General features: G+C 42.8%; 1 protein-coding gene across 1 annotated transcript; it reads left to right on the top strand.

The window, feature by feature from the left end:
• The first annotated feature begins 445 nt into the window (after positions 1-445).
• Positions 446-20,319, top strand: gpr139 (G protein-coupled receptor 139). The gene is made up of 2 exons (XM_086290617.1): positions 446-968; positions 17,631-20,319. Exons 1-2 carry the CDS (start codon positions 824-826, stop codon positions 18,635-18,637), a joined length of 1,152 nt encoding a protein of 383 aa, XP_086146743.1. The 5' UTR covers positions 446-823; the 3' UTR covers positions 18,638-20,319.
• The last annotated feature ends 578 nt before the right edge of the window (positions 20,320-20,897 follow it).

The raw sequence follows: 20,897 nt of genomic DNA, 5'->3' as shown, positions 1-20,897 counted from the left end.
ATATGTAATTATACTCTGTGTGACATCCAGGATGTGCAAATTGGCTTGTGGATGTAAAGACATTTTAAAGACTAATGGACCCAGCTTGTGATCTGTCCCCTAACTCGATATGCAATCAGAAAGCCACCAAGCAATGAAGAGACACACTGACAGAAAACAAACACAATGACAAGGGCAAATGCACTATGTCCTTTTCCACAGTTGACTTAACCCCCCATTTATCTTTTCTCGTCTATCACATCTGGCTCCCCATCAGTTTTATGATCTCTTTATGTTCTCTGCCCTCAAACCCCTATTTCTCTCCTTAAGCATCCTCCCCTCATCCTCATCCCGCTTGCTGCCTCCACTCTCAGTCTCCGTCTCTCCCTCCCTCTCTTTCTGCCCTTTCTCTTTCCCTCTTCTTTGCCCTCCCTCTCTCCTCCTCCCCGCTGCGCTCCCGACTCGCTCTCATTCCCCTCGCTCACACACTCAGGCAGCATCCTCCCCTCTCCACTTCTACCTTCACACTCACCTCTTCACGCCTCCCTCTCAGCTCCTCTCGCCACCTTCCTTTTTCCGTCACCTACTAACACATATCATCCCTCGCATCTCCCCCGTCTGCTGCCTATCTCGCTCTCCTCCATCTCTTCCCATTCCTCCCTCCTTCTCACTCACTCACTCAACCTTGCGGTCTTGCCAAACGCACACGTACACACACCCATGCTGATTGGCACCCAAGGACAGAGCACCCTCTCCCCAAAACCGGCTTCCAGGCGGTTCGATCTCGTGGCCAGCACGCTTCTTGACACTGAGCTCAGCTGAGGAAGAGGACCAGGAAGAGGCCATGGAGCACAGCCACTTCCCTGTTTTTCCCCCAAACGGGAGCACCTGGAGCACAGGGCAGAATCCCTCTGAAGCTGCCCAGGGATGCCCTCTCGGACCACTACCCGTCATCTATTATAGTGTCCTGCTCTGTCTTGGCCTACCAGGTAAGAGACGTGCACATGAGTGTATTCTTTCACCTGCATGCCTTATTCTGTGTTAATTTGCTCACGTTTTTTGATGACAGTCTGGCTTTGGTGGCGTGCAGTGTTGCATCTTGATTTGTTGTGCACTTACCTGCAGGACTAAGTGAGTGTGTCGTGCACAGCTGCTCCCGAGTGTCACTTCATGCACACATACTGTTGATTCATCAGCCTGACCTTGTGGCCAACACTTGTGGGTGCAAATGCACTAAGCATGTATGTGTCTGTGCTTGTGTCCATTTGGAGTTTCTTATGGTTTTGCCTCTTACTTGGAAAGATTCAGGGATAATAGGGAGCGACATACTGATAAGTGAAATTACTCTCTTCCAATATTTCCCAGACATTTGATCTCAAACTAAGAGATGACATCTTTTTTATTAATCTGGAGCTGGCATATGTATGTTTGCATGACAAATTGTGGGACTCATGGGTTAACCTCTGGGATGAGTGTGTATGTGTGTGTTACATGTCTCTTCTCTATGACCTGAATTAATGACACTGCCTTGTCGTGTCTATACCATTGAATGATTAGTCCATTCACAGACACTGTCAGACCCATTTACTGTCTCCATCCCAATGCGTGATCTATGAGCACTGACCTAGTCTCACACAGGGAGGCAAAGTGAGGTGTGTGTGTGTGTAACAGAGACAGCCTGAGACACAGACAGAAAACCTGGAGGTCAGATGAAAGAGGAAAAGTGCTGAAGCCTAATAAGAGATTAGGTGAAGACCCAGTGGACTGTCTGCTTTTACCCAAAAACTGAACTCAATCTGGGATTAAAGAGTGTAAAACATAATTTGGAGGTTACACTAATTAACCTCAATTTTATGATCTGATTTATTGGGAGTTCTGACATGACGTGGACTCACTTTGGTGAACAGCAGCACTGACTTCTGATGCCTTATTCATGCTAATCCTCGCGATTAACACATCTTCTTTATCGCCGAACCTCTTTCCTTGATAAAGGGAGTGAGATGTTATCAACAAGCTAAGCTGTGCTGGTTCAAAACAGATCTGCATTGCAAAGTGAAAAGCTCTCGCGTGCCAAGACTGCAGTCGCTCCAGAGATTTGCTGTCTTGTAAAAGTAAAAGTCGTTCTTTCTGATCAAACCTCGCTTAATTGTTTCCCCTGGATGGCAGAGCAAGCAATTTACTTAGCTGTCGTTTTCTGCCGAAATTGTATTTGATTCTGCTGCTGAGTCGTCTTTACAAATTGGATTGAAGCTGGTTGTTTAATCACTGAGTAACAATAACCTGAGAGTGTAAGGCAATCCTACAATAGTCGTCTGAATTAATGGCTGAGTTGAGTGCAGCGGGATGATACTTTGCGGCAGCAGGTTCGACTTATTCAATCATTATGACACAGCTCGTTCCACTCAAGCTGAATCATGAATGTTTCATGAGCGCAGCATGTGTGAGTAGTAGCAGCGTGACCCGCAGAACCACACATATTAGACACATAGGAAGGAAAGGAGGCTGTTAATTTGATCGTCAGCCAGTGATTCATTAGTTAACTGAAATGAGGTTTTAGCGAGGCAGCATCGCATCCGTGCAGACAGACTTTGACCTGCAGTGCGGCGGGCAGACAGGGGTCACAGCAAGGCGGGAAGAAGGCGATAAGAAAAGGGATTACGCAAGTGGAGCGGCCGGGAAAGATTACTGTGACCTATAGTGAGATGATGAATTGGAAATGCAGAACAAAAAGCAGATGAATTGGGAGCGAGTCAAAAAAATGGAAGATGCGGACACCCAGAAGAAGAAGAAAAGTGGAGTTAGGAGAGAAAGATCAGAGCACTAATAGAGAGGGAGAGATTAATAACAGCCGAGCTGGCTGAAGTAGCACCTCTGAGCCCCGACTCGGGGTGCTACAGACGACAGAGCTGAAACGAATTGCCACATTTTTAATTAATCGCTAACCCGCTCTCTTTCGTTCTCCACTCACTACAGCACACTGCTTGAGACAGAGCAGACGTGTGGTGGCATAGCAAGCAGTACAATGAAGGCATCGTTTCTCTGGCTCTTCCTTTGACATGATGGAATTATAGAGGTGAAGTACAGCATGTCTCAGAGCGTTCGCCGGTGAGACAAAAATTGTGGAGTGGGAAGCCATCAGCTAATGAACAATGCTGTGTGACAAGCGGGTCCTCGAGAGAGGGTCCCCCTAATGTCTGGGCCAACACAGTCCAACATTTCTCAAACACAATTTGTTGTTTATGGAGCTGTTTACTGACCTGTACCTACACATTTTAAATCCTACTTCCCCTGGTGATTCATCAGCCCTTTCTGCAAACAGAAGCCATTTTGCGTAGCCTGAAGACTTCTGCATCTGAATTAAACACGCAAAACGCGTTAATGAAATGTCTGCGCCCCGAGATAATGCAGCAGGGCACAAAGCCGCTAAGGAGATTAAATTAAACTCTATTGCCTCCAATAATTAACAATTAAAACTTCATTTAATTAGTCATAAAAGATAATTTTACCAAAACAAGCACAGTGTTTGGGCTTGAATAATGGAGTAACGCACAATCCAGTGAACTCATGATACACTGTCCCCGTTGAGATAAAGCTATTCTACACATCGGCCCATTATACTCCATACAAGACAGTCTACAACACAGCACAGCATCTGCGTATCTATGTAACAGTAAGTGTTCTTGGTTTTCAAATATTTTGGTAGCCAATAAGGCCTGATTTAGACTTCTCCGGCGAATCGGTGCAGAGCCTACGATGTAACCTATGTAAGTCTTAGTGCTGTGCAAGTTTTGGTATCGAGCAGATACCAAGTAAAAACAGGGACAGTATTGCTGATACCATTACTGATATCAGTATCCGTAATAGCAGATCAGGCAGATCAGTGTGTCCCGACTTATGAGATGAATCATTATTTGCAGTTTGCAAATTGAACACACGTTTAAAAAAAACACTAAATCGCTATGATCTTTACTTTATACAGTGTATAGTTAACACAACAAAACACAGCTTTTCATGTATTTTGAATCTATTTTTTGGGAGTGTCAGAATATAAACGTGCCTGTCTATAAAGCACTCTAGGCCAACTTCTGTTATTTAAATGTGCTTTAAGCTATAAAAGAAATAGACATGACGCAAAAATCATATCCCCCCCCCCCTATTTTCATTTACAATATATTTTTATTAAAGTTCATCGGGCTGAATACTGAAATTAGAAAACAAAACCAAAGTATCAATCCAATACCAGCACCAACTTTTAACAAGTGGCCGACATCGTTGCCAGCATTTATGTTTGTTCTGGTGCATTATGTATTTATTACTGTGTGGTCATCGCCGACAGAAGCAAATAAATTACTGAGGCTTTTTTTTTTTTCGTCTTGGGTTTTGACAGAAATCTCTCTCCAGGTATGTGCTGACATTTTTGAGCCCTTATGCTCATTATATTAGATTATTATTCCTTATATGGAGATGGTGATTGTTATTCTCTAACGGATACATTTTAAAAAACTGCAGTGAAAAAGTAAATGCACAGGAGGTGGTCATAAGGTTATGCCATAGGTTACAGCATAAGGTTTCAGAGAGGTTTGCAGTCACCATGGAGCTATGCCATAGATTTCCTGCTGAAGCATGAATCCTACAGTAAGAAGGAATTAGAAGAAAGTCAGGATAAGAACAAAGTGTCTGCACAAGACATGTAAAGATTATTCTGAATTGCGACTTGCGCCATGCCACTTAAAAATATAGAGTTGGAAATTAGCACAGCAGGTCTCCTCTGCACGCTTGAGTAAAGCATCTTAAAATGGTTGTGATGTTCAGTAGCTGAATAAATGTTCTGGTAGAGCAATTCAACTCCAAGTCTGCACACTGTCAAAGAATGTAGCACATTTTTGACCTTGGGAAGACTGAGACTGTTATCTCAGTAAAAAGAAAAAGCACTTCAGCCGTTTCAGTGGGAGACCAGAAAATGATGCTCTTTTTGATGCTTTACTTTCAACATTGTGGGAAAAGAGAATCACATGTGTTGTTTTCAGTCGCTTGCTGTAAAGCTCCCATGGGATTCCTCCCTGACTCCCTGTGCACAAACATATGTGTGCTCACATTTCTGCATGGTACCTCGCCGCTCCTCAAAGCTCCTCACAAGTGTGACTGTGTTCAGGTGTCTCCTCCCACTCACACTCTTGCATCCACGCAGGGGGGGGAAAGGTTGGGGAGGTTCAGCACTAACAACCCCTGCCTCCATGTTGCAGTGTAAGGGGCCAGTGTCAGCCGCTGTTTAGGATAATGAAGAGACGGACCCCGATCGATTTTCAGTTTGAGCTATTGATCTGTCAATATGCACCAGCAGCGGGACGTCTGTAGTGGGTTGGTAACTTGTTGATAAAAATCCAATCACTCTAAAGATGTTTTTTTAAAATAGGTGGGGCATGCAAAGGAAATGGATGTGAGGGTATATCCTGAAGCATGAGCAGATTTCAAGTACTGATTTACGAAAGCAGAGAAAGATAGGGGGAGAGTGAGAGCTTGTTATGGGAGAGATGGGCCAGAGATGGCACGGGAGAACAGAGGAGGCTAGAGAGGAGGGAGGTGTTGCTTGAGGCAATAAATCAGAGATGTGCTGTGACAAGAACTGACTTTATTTGACCAGTAGGCAGCAAAATGCTGTCACGGCTGCAGAGAATACAGCAAACTCGGTATGTGTAAGTCGTTTGGATTCTTTGGACAGCAGTAACATATAAATCTATGGCTAATTAGATGACTTTTAATGATTAACATTCCTGATCTTCTATCTGTTTCCCCTTCTTCCCTCCTCACATCTATTATCAAATGTGCTCCTTTTCTTTCTTTTCACACATCACACTCAATTACACGTGCTACATTTTCCTTAGGTGAACATTACAATTGCTGATTTAGTTGACTAATCCTTAAAAAATTAATAGCAGGTCTTTGTCATTCAGTGCACAATACCTGCACCTTATCACCGGCGGCAGCCTTAGCTTTGATGTGAGGACAGTCGTGCCCAAACCTTGACTCACTGTGGCCTGTCTGTAAAATGAATGGCTGTTAAGGTGAGCAGGCAGCAAAGCACTGCAGTCACATCAATACCATTAGCAGCACATAGGGAGAGGGCTTATTTTCTCTTAATATGCCCATTAAACTTAAATATTCAGTTTCCGTACACATCTCCGTCTCCCCTTCTCTGATTTTTCTCATTGTTAGCTTTATGTTATTGAATTTATTTCTCCTTTGGGCTTCTTCTGAAATCCTCTGTTAGCACTCACCTCACACATCAGGAATCAGGTTGACTGTCACTGCATTTAAGTCCCATACTGAATGCAAATGAATGCTTTGTAAAAAAGAAAACCATCATTTTTTATCTTCCCTGTTTGCTTTTCACTGCTTTGTAGTGGGGACGCACCCCTGTTTTTTGGTTTGGAGAAATTAAGGAATCGCCACCCTTCATGTCCAGTCTGACACTTAGAGATAGACAAAAGGGAAATGCTGGTCATCAGGAACAAAGTGCTGTGACCTTTGAAGCAAGCTTTTGATATTCACCCACTCTCCGTCTCTCGCCTCGCTTCCTTTCCTCCTGCCGCCCGTCCTCGATACCTCTCTGTCTGTCTGTCTCTGTCCCTGCTCACTCACCTGCCACCTTCCTCAGATCACACTTCACCCTATTCTTATTAGCCTCCGGAAAAGCCATTAAAGCTTGACCTCGATTTCCTCCAAGATTATAAAGGGGAGAAAAATTCCCTAATTGCAATGATGCAATGCTTCTCTTTTTTTAGATCATAATTTCCGTTTTACAATATTGTTTCTGCTTTACATGGGGCCCGTGAGAAAACTTGATGACAGTTGTATAAGAACGTGTCAGTCTCTCTGTCTCTATGTTATACTTGCTGTTGTGAGGGGTTAAACTGTGCTGTGTCATTTGTCGACAGCCCGGCTGAACACGTCCCTTTAGTGGTGGGATGAGTCAGCCTCGTTACACACCTCAGGGAGCACACTCTGCCTTCCCTTTTCCTGCTAAATAACGTCAATGGCCCTGTCCCTCGTTATATTAGGGGCACAGCGGGGGGAGCTGAGACATGCATAAAGGCACACAGATCACCAAAGTAATCACCCGTGCAAACACACACAATCAAAAGTAGACAGACACAGAACAGCCGATTATCCGTCCAACAGGTTATTCTAATTTCCTCTTGGATGGAGATGCTTATTTTTTTCTCCCACAAAGAAAAAAAAAGGAAAGGATGGTGAATGTTTTTCTGTCGCATGTGCCTTTCTGTGCGCGCACGGTGTACCTCTCTGCACCTCGGCTTCCCCTGTTCCTGCTGAGACGAGCCCCGCATGTGCCACCCCATACCACCTGAATGCCGAGCAGATCTACCCCCGCTCCAGAGACGACAGAAAGAGCAGGAGTCAATTGAAATGAATAGGCAACCCAGTGCAGGGTGGCTCAGGCTAAATGGAAATGTCAAGCTCTCAACAGATCCCCTTTGTTTGTTTGTAGAGTGCCCTGCCTCGCTGGGGAGCCCAAACAGAATAATACCCAGCCTGTGACAGTCAACACCTCACTGTTTCCATTTTATGTCACTCCCCCTCTGTTCAGCAGTATGTACACAGAGAGGAAAACGGATGGGCAGAGGTACAATAGAGAACGTGAGGCAATGGATTGAAGGTGACGTCTATTATGTGTTTGATTTGTAATGGATCTCCATCTGGAAGACAGCACAAAGTTAGCAATAAACTTTTCCCATAAAAATGCAGTGATAAGACAAACTAATTCATCCATCCTCTTCTGCTTTTCCTTATCACAGACAGACAACCAATGACACTCATATTCACACTTAAACTAACCCCACTATTCTACTCAAATCTATTTACAGTGTTGGGAAGGTTACTTTTAAAATCTATTCCACTACAGAGTACAGAATACTTGTAACGTATTCTGTTAAGTTACTTAATGTGAGCAAAGTATTCTGAATACTTTGGATTACTTAATATATTGTCACGCTTTTTACAACTACATGAATGTACAATTGCTGTGTGATTTATTACTATGACTGAAGCTTACTCGCCATACCAATACCAACTAGATTTTTAAATCTCAATATAAAATGAGTAAGAGTAGGGTGGACATTCGGTAAGGCTGCACTTTTTGCAGTGATCTCGTATAGAAAACTAATTCTGTATCAGTAATATGTTTTCTTTCTGTCTGCTTTCAGAAGTGCACATGATTATCTGCAGCTAGCACGTTGTTAATGCTATCCATCAAGTCTAACAGTCTGCTGTCTATGAACTAACCCCAGCTAGCACCAGCTAACAATGTTAGGTTGGTGGCGAGTAGCCTTCAGTAATAGTAATAAATCACACAGCAATAGTACATCGAGATACTGAAGTGGCACATAACCCAGGTAGCTACCACAACTAAAACAAGTTAGTTGCAGTAGGCTAACGTTAGTTTTTTTTGTTTTTTTTTAAAGAACTTACAAGCAGATGCTTCTTTAGGTTGGAGGTGGAGTCTTTTGATGCTGAGAGCAGCTTAGTTGCGGCAACAGAGTTTGCATTGCACAGTCAGATTTCGCCCATCCTTTTCTTCTTTAAATGTGAAGTGGTGTCAGAATTTCCAAGTAAGAAATGCATTCCTGCCCGTGCACTGCTGGCTCTGTTGTGGTGGCTTCAGGTCTATTGTGTAACTGACGCCACCAACAGGACGCTTACATTAAAGCCTCTTATTGTGTGTTTTGTTTGGGTTTCCACCAGCGTGGAATTACCAAAATTAGAGAGAGACATATGAAACAGGAAAAGACCGCCGTGTAATCCATTTATTTCAACAAAGTAACTGTATTCTAATTATCACCTATTTAAACAGTAACTGTGATGGATACAGTTACTCATATTTAGTTTTTTAAATACATATATTCTGTTACTCCCCCAACACTGTCCATTTATATAGGGCCAAATCACAACAGTTGCCTTAAGGTGCTTTATTTTGTGAGACCCTACAATAATAAAAGAAAATCCCAAATTAGTTTAAAAAAAAATAATGTGAAAGGAGCATATATTTTTCAAATAGGGATTTTTAAAATTTATTTACAATATCTCTGGTGCTGTCAACAGAAACATAGAACCCAAACTGTGAAGAAATATCGGCCAATCGAAAGCCGCAAACAATAGTATGGCACACAGTGTGACACTTTAGACGTTGCAGAACAAAATCTCGGTTTTCCCTGTTCACATATAAACGCATGTAAATTATTACCATGGCTGGAATTCTTTCAAAAACTTAGTTTTCAGTGATCCAAAATGCTGTTCATGTTCCCCAAACACGTAGAATAGAAGCTATGTTTACCAAAATACCTGTATAATACCCTAAAATACCCATCAAGTCAAGTCGAGTAGTAGAAAAGAGGCTATAGTGTTGAAAAATGAAGAAAGCTGCACGTACCAAAAACTGCAGTTCCTTAAATCACCGCTTGAGGCTCTAAGAGCGAACCAGTCCCCATAAACACCAATCAAAATGTCCAGCTTCACCGAAGTGAAAATAGAGTATTTATATTTCAATTCAATTTCAATTCAATTTTATTTATATAGCGCCAAATCACAACAAAAGTCGCCTCAAGGCGCTTTATATAGTACAGTAGATACAGAGAAAAACCCAACAATCATATGACCCCCTATGAGCAAGCACTTTGGCGACAGTGGGAAGGAAAAACTCCCTTTTAACAGGAAGAAACCTCCGGCAGAACCAGGCTCAGGGAGGGGCGGGGCCATCTCCTGCGACCGGTTGGGGTGAGAGAAGGAAAACAGGATAAAAGACATGCTGTGGAAGAGAGACAGAGGTTAATAACAGATATGATTCAATGCAGAGAGCTCTATTAACACATAGTGAGTGAGAAAGGTGACTGGAAAGGAAAAACTCAATGCATCAGTACAACCAGCATCAATGCTGTGTTCGCTTCGGATTACTCCTCACCCCCCACCCACCCCTGTAGCTTGTCATGTCTTCATAATGTTGTGCTGTGGACATTTATGTGCTCTTTGTGCAGAGGAGTTTTTTGTGTTTCCTGTTCTCATGCTGTCCTACCATGGAAGCACAGCATGAGTAGGGGTCTCTTTTTTTCCTCTTGTACTTTCCCCACTGTAGTGTACATTTCAATGTTTTTTTTCTCTGATTCTACCAATCTCCGACCTGTATCCCCATGTAATGTTTGTGCTATATGTGTAAGGTCGGGGGGGGGGGGGGGTCCCATTTCACTGCAGGGCAACCTGCATGTGACGAATAAAGCTTTGATTGATTGATTGATCATGGGAATCCCCGGCAGCCTAAGTCTATTGCAGCATAACTAAGGGAGGATTCAAGGTCACCTGGTCCAGCCCTAACTATGTGCTTTCGCAAAAAGGAAAGTTTTAAGCCTAATCTTGAAAGTAGAGATAGTGTCTGTCTCCCGAATCCAAACTGGAAGCTGGTCCCACAGAAGAGGGGCCTGAAAACTGAAGGCTCTCCCTCCCATTCTACTTTTAAATACTCTAGGAACAACAAGTAGGCCTGCAGAGCGAGAGCGAAGTGCTCTAATAGGGTGATATGGTACTACAAGGTCATTAAGATAAGATGGGGCCTGATTATTTAAGACCTTGTATGTGAGGAGCAGGATTTTGAATTCAATTCTGGATTTAACAGGAAGCCAATGAAGGGAAGCCAAAACAGGAGAAATATGCTCTCTCTTTCTAGTCCCTGTCAGGACTCTTGCTGCAGCATTTTGGATTAGCTGAAGGCTTTTCAGTGAGTTTTTAGGACATCCTGATAATAATGAATTACAGTAGTCCAGCCTGGAAGTAATAAATGCATGAACTAGTTTTTCAGCGTCACTCTGAGACAGGATATTTCTAATTTTAGAGATGTTGCGCAAATGGAAGAAAGCAGTCTTACATATTTGTTTAATATGTGCGTTGAAGGACATGTCCTGGTCAAAAATGACTCCAAGGTTTCACAGTAAAAGAAAAAAACTGTTTTGGTGTCTATAGAGGTTTTACAGACACATGATCGCTAACCACATCATGCTATCTCATTCATTTATTTGATTGCATGACAATCATGGTGACGGTATATGGTCAGGTAGATAAGGCCCCAGTCATACAGGTGTGCGTTGTGATAGAAGCAATCTGCAAATTCAGAAAATGTGTTGTAGAGTTTGTTCTAGTGTTAACCAGACAGTAGGGAGTACATGAGTTAAGGGGAAAGCCTGTGATTTGATGAGCATGGCATTCGCAGTCGTCTGCCGCCATGTTGTATTTACGCTCTGGTAACAATACGTTCAAGAGTAATAGCGTATATGGCACGAATGTTGTAGGAATGTTGTGTGAACATTAAATGAGCTATTTGAGTTATGCTGTAAGTTATCCTTCAGCCGGGTTTTGTGTTTTTTTTAAGTTATGAGTATTTGAATAAGTAAAATTATTTTGAATTATTGCGTTTTTTGCTTTTTAAAGTTTGCATTCTGTAACTATTTGAAGAATGCTTGGTTTAATGTGACTTGTACTGTGTGTATAGGTTGAGTGAATGAATGGTAGCCCAGAAATAAATGAGCAAGACGCTAACTTTGGTGTCCTCTCTATTAATCCAGTTTTTTATAATTAGCTACGCAGTGCTCTCTAGCCTGTGTGCCACTTGCTGCTGGTCCACATTTCCCCTAGGTCTGATAGCATCAAGTGGGAAAAAAAGACCAATCATTTCCCAGTGACTGATGACAGTACCCAGGAAATGGATTGCTTAAGCCCCAGTTACACAGGTCTACAGATTGGTCAGTGACTCCCTGGCAACCACCAGTCGCTAAGGAAAAATCGTGCATTCCTTGACTGCTTCATGAAAACATCCTTGTGATTGCTTTGCTCGGTAGCAGATTCCTGATGTTCCCCATAGTTTGCATGGAACACACTGATTAAAAACACTCACCAGCTGCTGTCTGGTTAAATTGCAGGATTAACATTATACATTACTACAGGTGTGGCTGTTTGGAGTGACAGGGGGCTGTGACTAAAGAGTTCATTATTCACACTGTTGTCACCTTCACGAATGGCAGCACAAGAGCACAAGCCAGACTTCAGTGTTGTTTTTTCAGGGTCATGCAACTCTCAATTTTTGTAACCTTGCAGTAGTGGTAGGTTGAAGACAGGAGTGGATTTTTTCTGCCCCCTGGGCGACCGTGGCTCAGGGGGTTGGGAATCGCATCTGTAACCGGAAGGTCGCCGGTTCGATCCCTGGGCTCTCTGTCCTGGTCGTTGTGTCCCTGGGCAAGACACTTTACCCTACTTGCCTACTGGTGTTGGCCAGAGGGGCCGATGGCGCGATATGGCAGCCTCCCTTCTGTCAGTCTGCCCCAGGGCAGCTGTGGCTACAACTGTAGCTGCCTCCACCAGTGTATGAATGTGAGAGTGAATGAATAGTGGTATTGTAAAGCGCTTTGGGTGCCTTGAAAAGCGCTATATAAATCCAATCCATTATTATACTGTATTAGCGCAAAAGCTCAGAAATTACCAGATTATATAGCTTGAAAAATAATTAATTTCTGGTGAAAACTTTGAAAACAACTCAATGATTTCTTTGCTTCCAATTCCCATGTTTTCAATTCCTATATCAGCTCAGATATGGAGGTTTTGTCTGAGTCATGAGGCTTATCACTAAGGAAAATACTGTCTGGCAAGCCCTCAGAACCACTGTAATGGCGATGGACTCACAGCGATGGTTAACAGTGCTACCAATGCGGTCATCTTAAGCCGTTAGCTGTTGTCAGTTGAGGTATAGCTTGCTGTATAGTACAGCCCAGTGAGTGAAATTTTGAGTCCTCATACAGTTATGGATGCAGATTACTAATGTCCTCTCATCCAAATAAAGCCATTTCTGAGTTGGAAAAAAGATGATGTGATGACCGTAATAATAAAGTAAAAGTACTTAAGAGTCATGTGACTAGACAAGTACAAAAGACAATGATACACTGAGTAAGGAAGCAAAACAAAAAGCAATTAGCCTACATATAAATAAAATCATGGTGTCACTAAGTATACTTTTATGTCAGTATGACCCCAGTGACATCTCCTAGACCCTGAGCATTGTTGGCTTGTTAACCTAAAGTAAAATTTATCTGATCAATAATCCCAACCCACATGTATTCAAAATGCTATGAATGACAAAAAAATATAGCAAAGCCATACGTTTAAGAAGCCAGAAGAAGGACATGACATTTTTCCTTCAGACAGTAACTCAGTTAGCCGATTACCAAGATCCAAATGTTTTTTTGGTCTAAAAATCAATGCGCTGACTTTGACTTAATGTCCTGCAAACAGCAACGACACTGTGCTCAGTAACTGGGAGCAACCAACCAAACTTGACCCCTGTTACCCAAATCAACTGCCAACAGTCAAATAAAAAGAAAATCAAGGGTTTTTTTGTTATTAAAGTTTTGTCAAATCAAAGGGAAAAGATTAAAACACCTTCACATGACACAAAATCGCTATACTGTCTCTCATTTGGGGTTAATATACACCTCATAGCACAAACGATTAAGTACCACATCTCTTACTGTTTGATTTGAGTTGTGTAATCTGTAATCTACCAAAATTAAAATCAAAAACAACAACAAGCAGCTTTAAACTCAAAGAATCGATGACACAGTCAGACAAGATTTAAGACGAAAGCAACTCAGCTATGGAGAGGATAGTGAGCTGTGCAATTGTGATGTGACTGATATTTGTTAAGTTGTTGGGTGTTGTGAGCAGCTTTGACGTCTCATTTGTGGTTATTGATAGATCGTTAATGAATTGGTGCTTCCCTAACGATCTGTGTGTTTTTTATGCACATTTGTGGAGCCGCACATGCATTTCTATGTGCGTTTGTGTCGTCTGCTGCACATCCTCCGCACAACTTTAGTCGTTATCCAGAGCTGGCTTTGTAATTTCTAATCAGTTGACAGTGGCAGAGGCTGTGAAGTGTGATGTACCAGACTTCAAGCTGCCATATTTAATCCAATCCCAGATCTTTTACTGCAGAGGGAGGCACAAGGATCACAGAACATACACACACACAGACACACTGTGTGGACTGTGACTGCCACTGAGTGCTTTGATGTCTGTGAAGCTGTTGTGTAAAGTGTAATGTTTACGTGTCTCCGGCAGGTTTGACTTAAAGAGGGTTATGCAGCAACAGCAAAGCACACATGCAATGTTGTGTGTATTTTATCGTTAGTTAGGTTATTGAACTAATAGAGCATGAAATAGAAATCTCTGGATAAACTGGAAACAAGTGACTCAAAACGTGTCTCTGAATTTCACACTGCACTTACGTTCCTGTGAGGACAAAAAAAGGTTCAAATGCATTAAATAAATGGCTGCCTTCACTGAATATTATCAGAACAGAAGGTAAGACTTTACTTGAAGTGCCTTGAATGTTTTCTTTGACCTCAGCTACAGCGGTGCAGGTTGAACAAGGCATGAAACCCCGGTTGTACAGTAACCTAATCTTTGGTAATGTCATGTTATCATAACATTGATGTCTCAAACCATTTTGGTATTAGTTTAAAATAACATAAATGACCTAAAAACACTCACTGACATCGACCATAAACATCAAAAAAGACTCATCCCATGGCTCAGGGTGACACACCTTCAAATAAAGTGGTAGCAAACAGAATTCACGGATCATCGCTTTCAGGGAAAAATAACGTTTATTTTCAAAATGTCAGCATCAGCGTTTCAGGAAGATAGATAACCTTGGTTATGAAAGTTGATAGCCAGAGTCCATTAAAGGTATCCTGAGCATTATGCAGCACAGTTTTTAGGAGAAAGTCCATTTTTCACTTAGAAACCCATTTAGTTGATAAGCAGCCCTACTGATGCTTGCAATCTATTCTTCTAGTGTGTAGTTGGTGGCACTGGTGTATTTAAAAACAACAACAACCACAGGTAGCAATGCACCAATTAAGCAAGCAGAAGATAACTGTTAGCAAACTAATACTGAAAAATGTGTAGAAATAAACAGTAAATATTTCAAGAGAAATGCATTGAGCCGGTTGAGAAGACCTCAAGAATATCACAAATTTGTTTTGCATTGAGTTTAAGTCAGATTTGTTGAAGTAAGTCTACAGATCACAAAAAATTACACTATTTGATGCCTAAAAGAAAAAGCAAGAGAAAACCTAAAGCTCACATTGTATCGTGATGAACAAAGTATTCAAGCTAAAACTTTTTACTGACATACATTGTGTAGGCGTAACAGTGAAAGTCATAATCCTCATCCCTTTGAGGGTTGGATTAGCCACCCATCTATCTATATGCACAACATCTGGGCATGTCTCTGAGGTGATGCTGGGTTGGGTCTTAGGGGGATCTCCTCCCAGTCCTGTATCTAATCTGTGGCACTATTGATCAGTGTCATAATAGGCTGTGTTGATGGTGAAATACACTGCACAAAAAAATTAAGGGACACTTAAATCACAGTATAGCATCAATTCTGTTAACCTTCTGTAATATCTGCCTAGTCAGTCAACTAGCAGAGTGGATTCGTTTCAGATGCGTTGGTGCTAATTAAATTACCAACGGGTGCAGTAGAGGGGCAACAATGAAACAACAGGAATGAAAAAACACAAATAAGCGGAGTTTGGGAAGGGTTTGAGTGAGGCCTATAAACCTTGCTGACGTGATGGGACTATCTTGGGAGCAATGTGCAATTTGCACTGATTGGAGAAATGGGATGTGCAGGTCCACGTGAGAGCCAGAAAGCTGTGCTGGTGCCTCTCAGATGCACAGCAGTCAGACTAAATGCAGTCGTGAGCTAAATCACATTCAGGCCTTTTTGCACTCCATCTTGGGTATTTACCTGTAAAACAAATGCGTAATAAATCAGCTGGGAGAGAAACTTGGCAGGCTGGATGAGAAGTTATTATGGAGCTTGCTGGGCACATGGAATAAAAATCGAAAACAGAGGCAAATGGAGAGATGGGGTGCCCTTGTGCTTTGTTTTAGGACCGAAATTGCCGGCAGCAGGATGGCACATAGTAGTGAACTCAGCAAATTGCCAAGGCTGCGATGCTGCACGCTGCCCTCCTGTTTTTGTTGTGGGTTCGCTCTTTATTGCAGATAACAATTTGGCCAAAGGCACAGGCAGGTGCTGCTGGAATCACACAGCAGGTGTAGATGAAGGGGATCAATAAACTAGAGAAGGTTTACAGAATAGGAGCTGTTTGAACATGGAAAACACTGTCTGGGAATAATGACAGAATTGAATATTTTTGTATACTGTGGACTGAAACTGCAAGAAAATGTCACAGGGCACAGAGTTCACTCGGCATGCTTTTACACCTGCTTTTAGGTGGTGCTGTTGATGTGCTTTCTTTTTTGCTCAGTTTAAATTTTCTAGCCTCCTAATTTTGGTGTCTGCTTTTTGTGTTGAGCTTGTGTTAGCACCTACCAGTCTGCAGTATCTCTATTGCTATCAACTCCTAGTGATGGGATTTCCAGCTCTTTTTAGAGAACCGACTCTTTCGGCTCGGCTCACTAAAAAGAGCCGGCTCTTTCGGCTCCGAAAAGTGGTTTTATTTATATATGTTTATATGTAAATATATGCGGTGGCCCCTAGAGACAAAGCACGTACAAACTCCAAAACACATTTCTAGCTTTAACTGAACTTCCAAAACAGAGCTACCTAGATCACTTAAATTACACAACTGAAAGCATATGTGTATTGTTTGTGTATTTATACACAAGCACTCATATATATTCACTAGGTAACCACTAGGTAACAAAAGCTCAACACTGCGCCTAGCATCCTGGAGCACTTCTGTTGTCTTTTGTACGTGTTTTGGAGTTTTTACGTGTTTTGAAGTTTGTACGTGCTTTGTCTCTAGGGGTCACCGTAAATATACTTTTATTTATTCACTCCACATAAAATGTAATAAATAAATCATATAATACAAACCCGATTATTCACATTTTAACTTTTAACTATTTAAATTTTCAGCTTTTTCCTTTTAAACCAATTTAAAGTGAAACCACACAAAACACTGCAAACCACAACACAATTAAATAAATTAAAATATGAAAACAAAAAGAACATGCATAATCTCTGTCATATGGACCTGCATGAATAAACTTTCTGAATCCTTTATCATCTGGAACTGAAAATAGTTGTGGATGATTACTATACCATTCTAATGTGATGTTGTCCCTGGCTCTCTTTCTCTGTCTCTCCCTCCCGCTCTGTTCCTGTGCTACTGCGAGTGTAACTATCGCCCCTCCCCCCTCTTCCCAGTGCAAAGCACAAAGCGGAAAAAAGTGTGAGAGAGGGTGCGAGAAAGAAAAAAAAAAACCACGGCTCGCGATAAGGAGCCAGGTCTCGCGTTGTTCACGTCAAAGATCTGGCTCTAAGAGCCATTTCATTCGCGACCGACATATCACTATCAACTCCCTCTCTGTTGCTGTCTTGTTTATTGCTAGCGCTTTCAATTATCTGCTCACTAACACTCAATTTCTCTGTTTTCTCCCTGCCCTAATCCATGCCCATACCTTTTCCCGATCTCATCATACTTTTTCCTTCCTCATCATTTCCCTATTTCCTCTATCTTCTTTCAATCACCTGTCCGCATCCCCCTCCCACCTCCTCCTAGCTAACATCCTGACTGTGGTAATCCTGTCCCAGCTGGTGCTGCGTCGTCAGAAGTCCTCCTACAATTATCTCCTGGCTCTGGCAGCCGCCGACATCCTCGTTCTGTTCCTCATTGTTTTTGTTGACTTTATATTGGAGGATTTTATTTTGGCAGCGCCGCTGCCTCCGTCATTAAATAACGCAGTTCAGGTGCTGGAGTTTTCCTCCATCCACACCTCCATCTGGATCACCGTGCCTCTTACCATTGATCGTTACATCGCTGTTTGTCACCCTCTGCGCTACCACACGGTCTCCTACCCAGCCCGCACACGCAGAGTGATATTCGCCGTCTACGTTGGATGCTTGGTCTCTGCAGCTCCCTACTACTGGTGGCCTGAGTTTTGGCACAGCCTTCCTGGACTGGGTAGTAGTGATCGAGGAGGGGGCGGAAGAGAAGGAGGAGGAGAAGAGGGCGACAAAAGAACGGTGGCCCAGCACGTCCTTGTGTGGGCCCACTGTGCCACCGTGTACCTCCTACCCTGCACGGTCTTCTTTTCCCTTAATGCCGTCATTGTGCGTAAGCTGCGCAGACGCCGTAGCTGTTTCCGTCTGCGTGGTTATTCAACCGGCAAGACCACCGCCATCCTCCTCGCCATCACCTCCATTTTTGCTGTTCTGTGGGCACCGCGCACCCTCGTGATCCTCTACCACTTCTACTCGTCTCCCCCGGCATCACAAACTGCCAGCCGTCTGCTCCATGTACTCACGGATCTGGCAAACATGCTAGCACTGCTCAACACCGGGATCAACTTCTTCCTCTACTGCTTCATCAGCAAGCGTTTCCGGAGCATGGCGGCCAATGTGCTGCGAGCCTTGGTCCACTGCCGGAAGCAGCCGCCGCCATTCTACGCCAGCCACAACTTCTCCATCACAAGCAGTCCCTGGATCTCACCAGCCAACTCCCACTGCATCAAGATGCTGGTGTACCAGTATGACAAAAATGGGAAGCCCATCTGCATTTCCTCTTGAGCTCTTAGCCACGAGTTGCTTCCCCTACCCTCAATCACAGCCTATTCAGGCTTGTCTCGATGGTGACCAGCTTTGCCTGTATCTTTTAAGGCTTGAAAATGTCAAAACACCTATTGAGCAAATGGTTCAACTACCTTTGAGCAAAGCAAGGTGGAAAAACAACCAGCAAGGCTTCTGATGTTCAAAAAAGTATTCACAAAGCAGCGACCAGCACTGAATAGGTGTTGATGGTTTCCTTCATGCAAAAAAAATAAATCTACTGTAAGTAACTGATGGCTGTAGACTGATAAAAAGACATCACGACCATCTAGCACTCAGTATGAGCCACCATTTGTAACATATAAACTGACAAAACTATAAAAACAAGTCCTCTGTGGGGCGTCAAAGTTACTGCGGGCCGTGCTGCACGCTGCCGATGAAGAGCTTCGAACAGCTGTGTCTTTTGCTGCTGGGAGTCATTTCCAAAAGGCAAAGTTTCAGTAAGAGTGTGGGCACTAAACATCTCACCTCAAGGGGTGATTCACTCAGGCAGAGCCACTGACAGTGTGCCCACTGCCACATGATCCTCACGCTCTTTCTCAAGCAATGTAAAACAGCGCTGTCATTTCCAGTTTAACACGCAGAAGAGTCTCCACGGCATGTTAAGTAGGGCTTTCATAAAACGAGCAGCCCTCCCAGACTTTTCCTTGCGTGTGCTGAGTTCACCCTAGCAGTGCAGGTCACCTCCAAGTCGACACTCGCTGTGGAAGATCGAGTCATCCAACGTCCAAGCTTGCAGACTGCTGTAGGCTGAATAGGCACTCTGCTTATTGTTGGTAAACTATTTATGTGATGGTAGATATGACTGTTATTGTAGCTTTGCAAAAAAAACAAAAAAAAAGATTAAAAAAAATATGACTTGGAGTTGGTGTGGTGCCAAGGTGTCATTTTATGTAGTAATCCCTTCTCCAGTATTAGGATGAGGAAATTTCTGCTGTAAGTAGATAGTCCTCTTTAACTATTAATGGTCCTTGGTGACTTACTGTTAGCCATTAACCGGAAGAATATAATGAATGTAGCTGAACATCTCTTTAACCCTTTATCTTTGTAAGAGACTGAGAAAGAGAGAAAGATAGAGAGGACAGAAAAAGCTGCTCCATTTGTTTGTTTGGGGGGGTTTTGCCCTCCGTCCAAAGTTTTTTTGTTTTTTTGCTCCCATGATGCAGCAGTGAATTTGGTCTCAAGCCCAAGGTGACACAGCTCTGCTCTGCTCTTTCTGCTGCTGGGCAATGGCACTTCTGTAACATTTTATACAGAAATATAGTCACGTACATCAACTCTGTCTCAGTATTGCCTGGTAACAAACCATAAATGAGAACACACACACATATACACACACACACACACACACAAACCCTGTACTGTATTGCCCACAGACAGAGTGCACTGAGATCAATGCACATCCATTCTGCAGACACCTTGGGGCATTAGAAGTGTTCATCAATCTAGTGAGAATGGAGCTGTGCCAAAGGGCAGATTTCTGTTAATACCTGGGATGACACACCTCACGTCTTTCTTTCTGTAAGGCTTTAAATCTGATGAATGTGAGGTGTGTCTGTCATAGCTGATAAAGTCGTGCCCTCCAAACTCTTGTTCGACACTGTCTGAGACACTTGAGGGCGTGACTGCCTGCATGTCGTTTCTTTGCTTGCACTTTAGAAGCCATGAGAGCAAAAACTGACTAACAATCCTAAAACACAGTGATTAAGTGTATATATATATATATATATATATATATATATATATATATATATATATATATATAAATATATATACACACATATTAGGAGTGCAACAATACTCGTATCGATATTGAACCGTTCGATACAGTGCTTTCGGTTCGGTATGCATATGTATCGAACAATACAAAATTTTTTATTTATTTTATCAACTTTTCTTCTGACGATGCTGTCTGTGTTGAGCGCTCAGTGAATCTGCGTTCGACTACTCCGCCTAGGCTGCACTGTCGAGTGCAGATCCACTGAGCGCAGCGCAAGACAGAAGCTAAGCTCGTTGCAACATGGCAGCTGCCTCAACGCTACCCGAAATTGAACCTCCCCTGCCCTCATTCAGATCTGGCGTTTGGAACTATCTTGGTTTTCATGTGAAGCATGACCCTGATGGTAAGCGCCATGGACAAAAGTAAAACAGTATGTCGGATGTGCTAAGCAATGCTCAATTACATTGGTGGGAACTAGTGCGTCAGCGCAGTTTGCTCGTT

The sequence above is a fragment of the Aulonocara sp. 'chitande type north' Nkhata Bay genome, linkage group LG4 (genome assembly GCF_057382095.1).
Source record: "Aulonocara sp. 'chitande type north' Nkhata Bay isolate Kocher_YH1m ecotype deep benthic linkage group LG4, A_spYH_male_GT1.1, whole genome shotgun sequence".
NCBI classification, from domain to species: Eukaryota; Metazoa; Chordata; class Actinopteri; order Cichliformes; family Cichlidae; genus Aulonocara; species Aulonocara sp. 'chitande type north' Nkhata Bay.
This window is presented reverse-complemented; position numbering and strand designations above follow the sequence as displayed.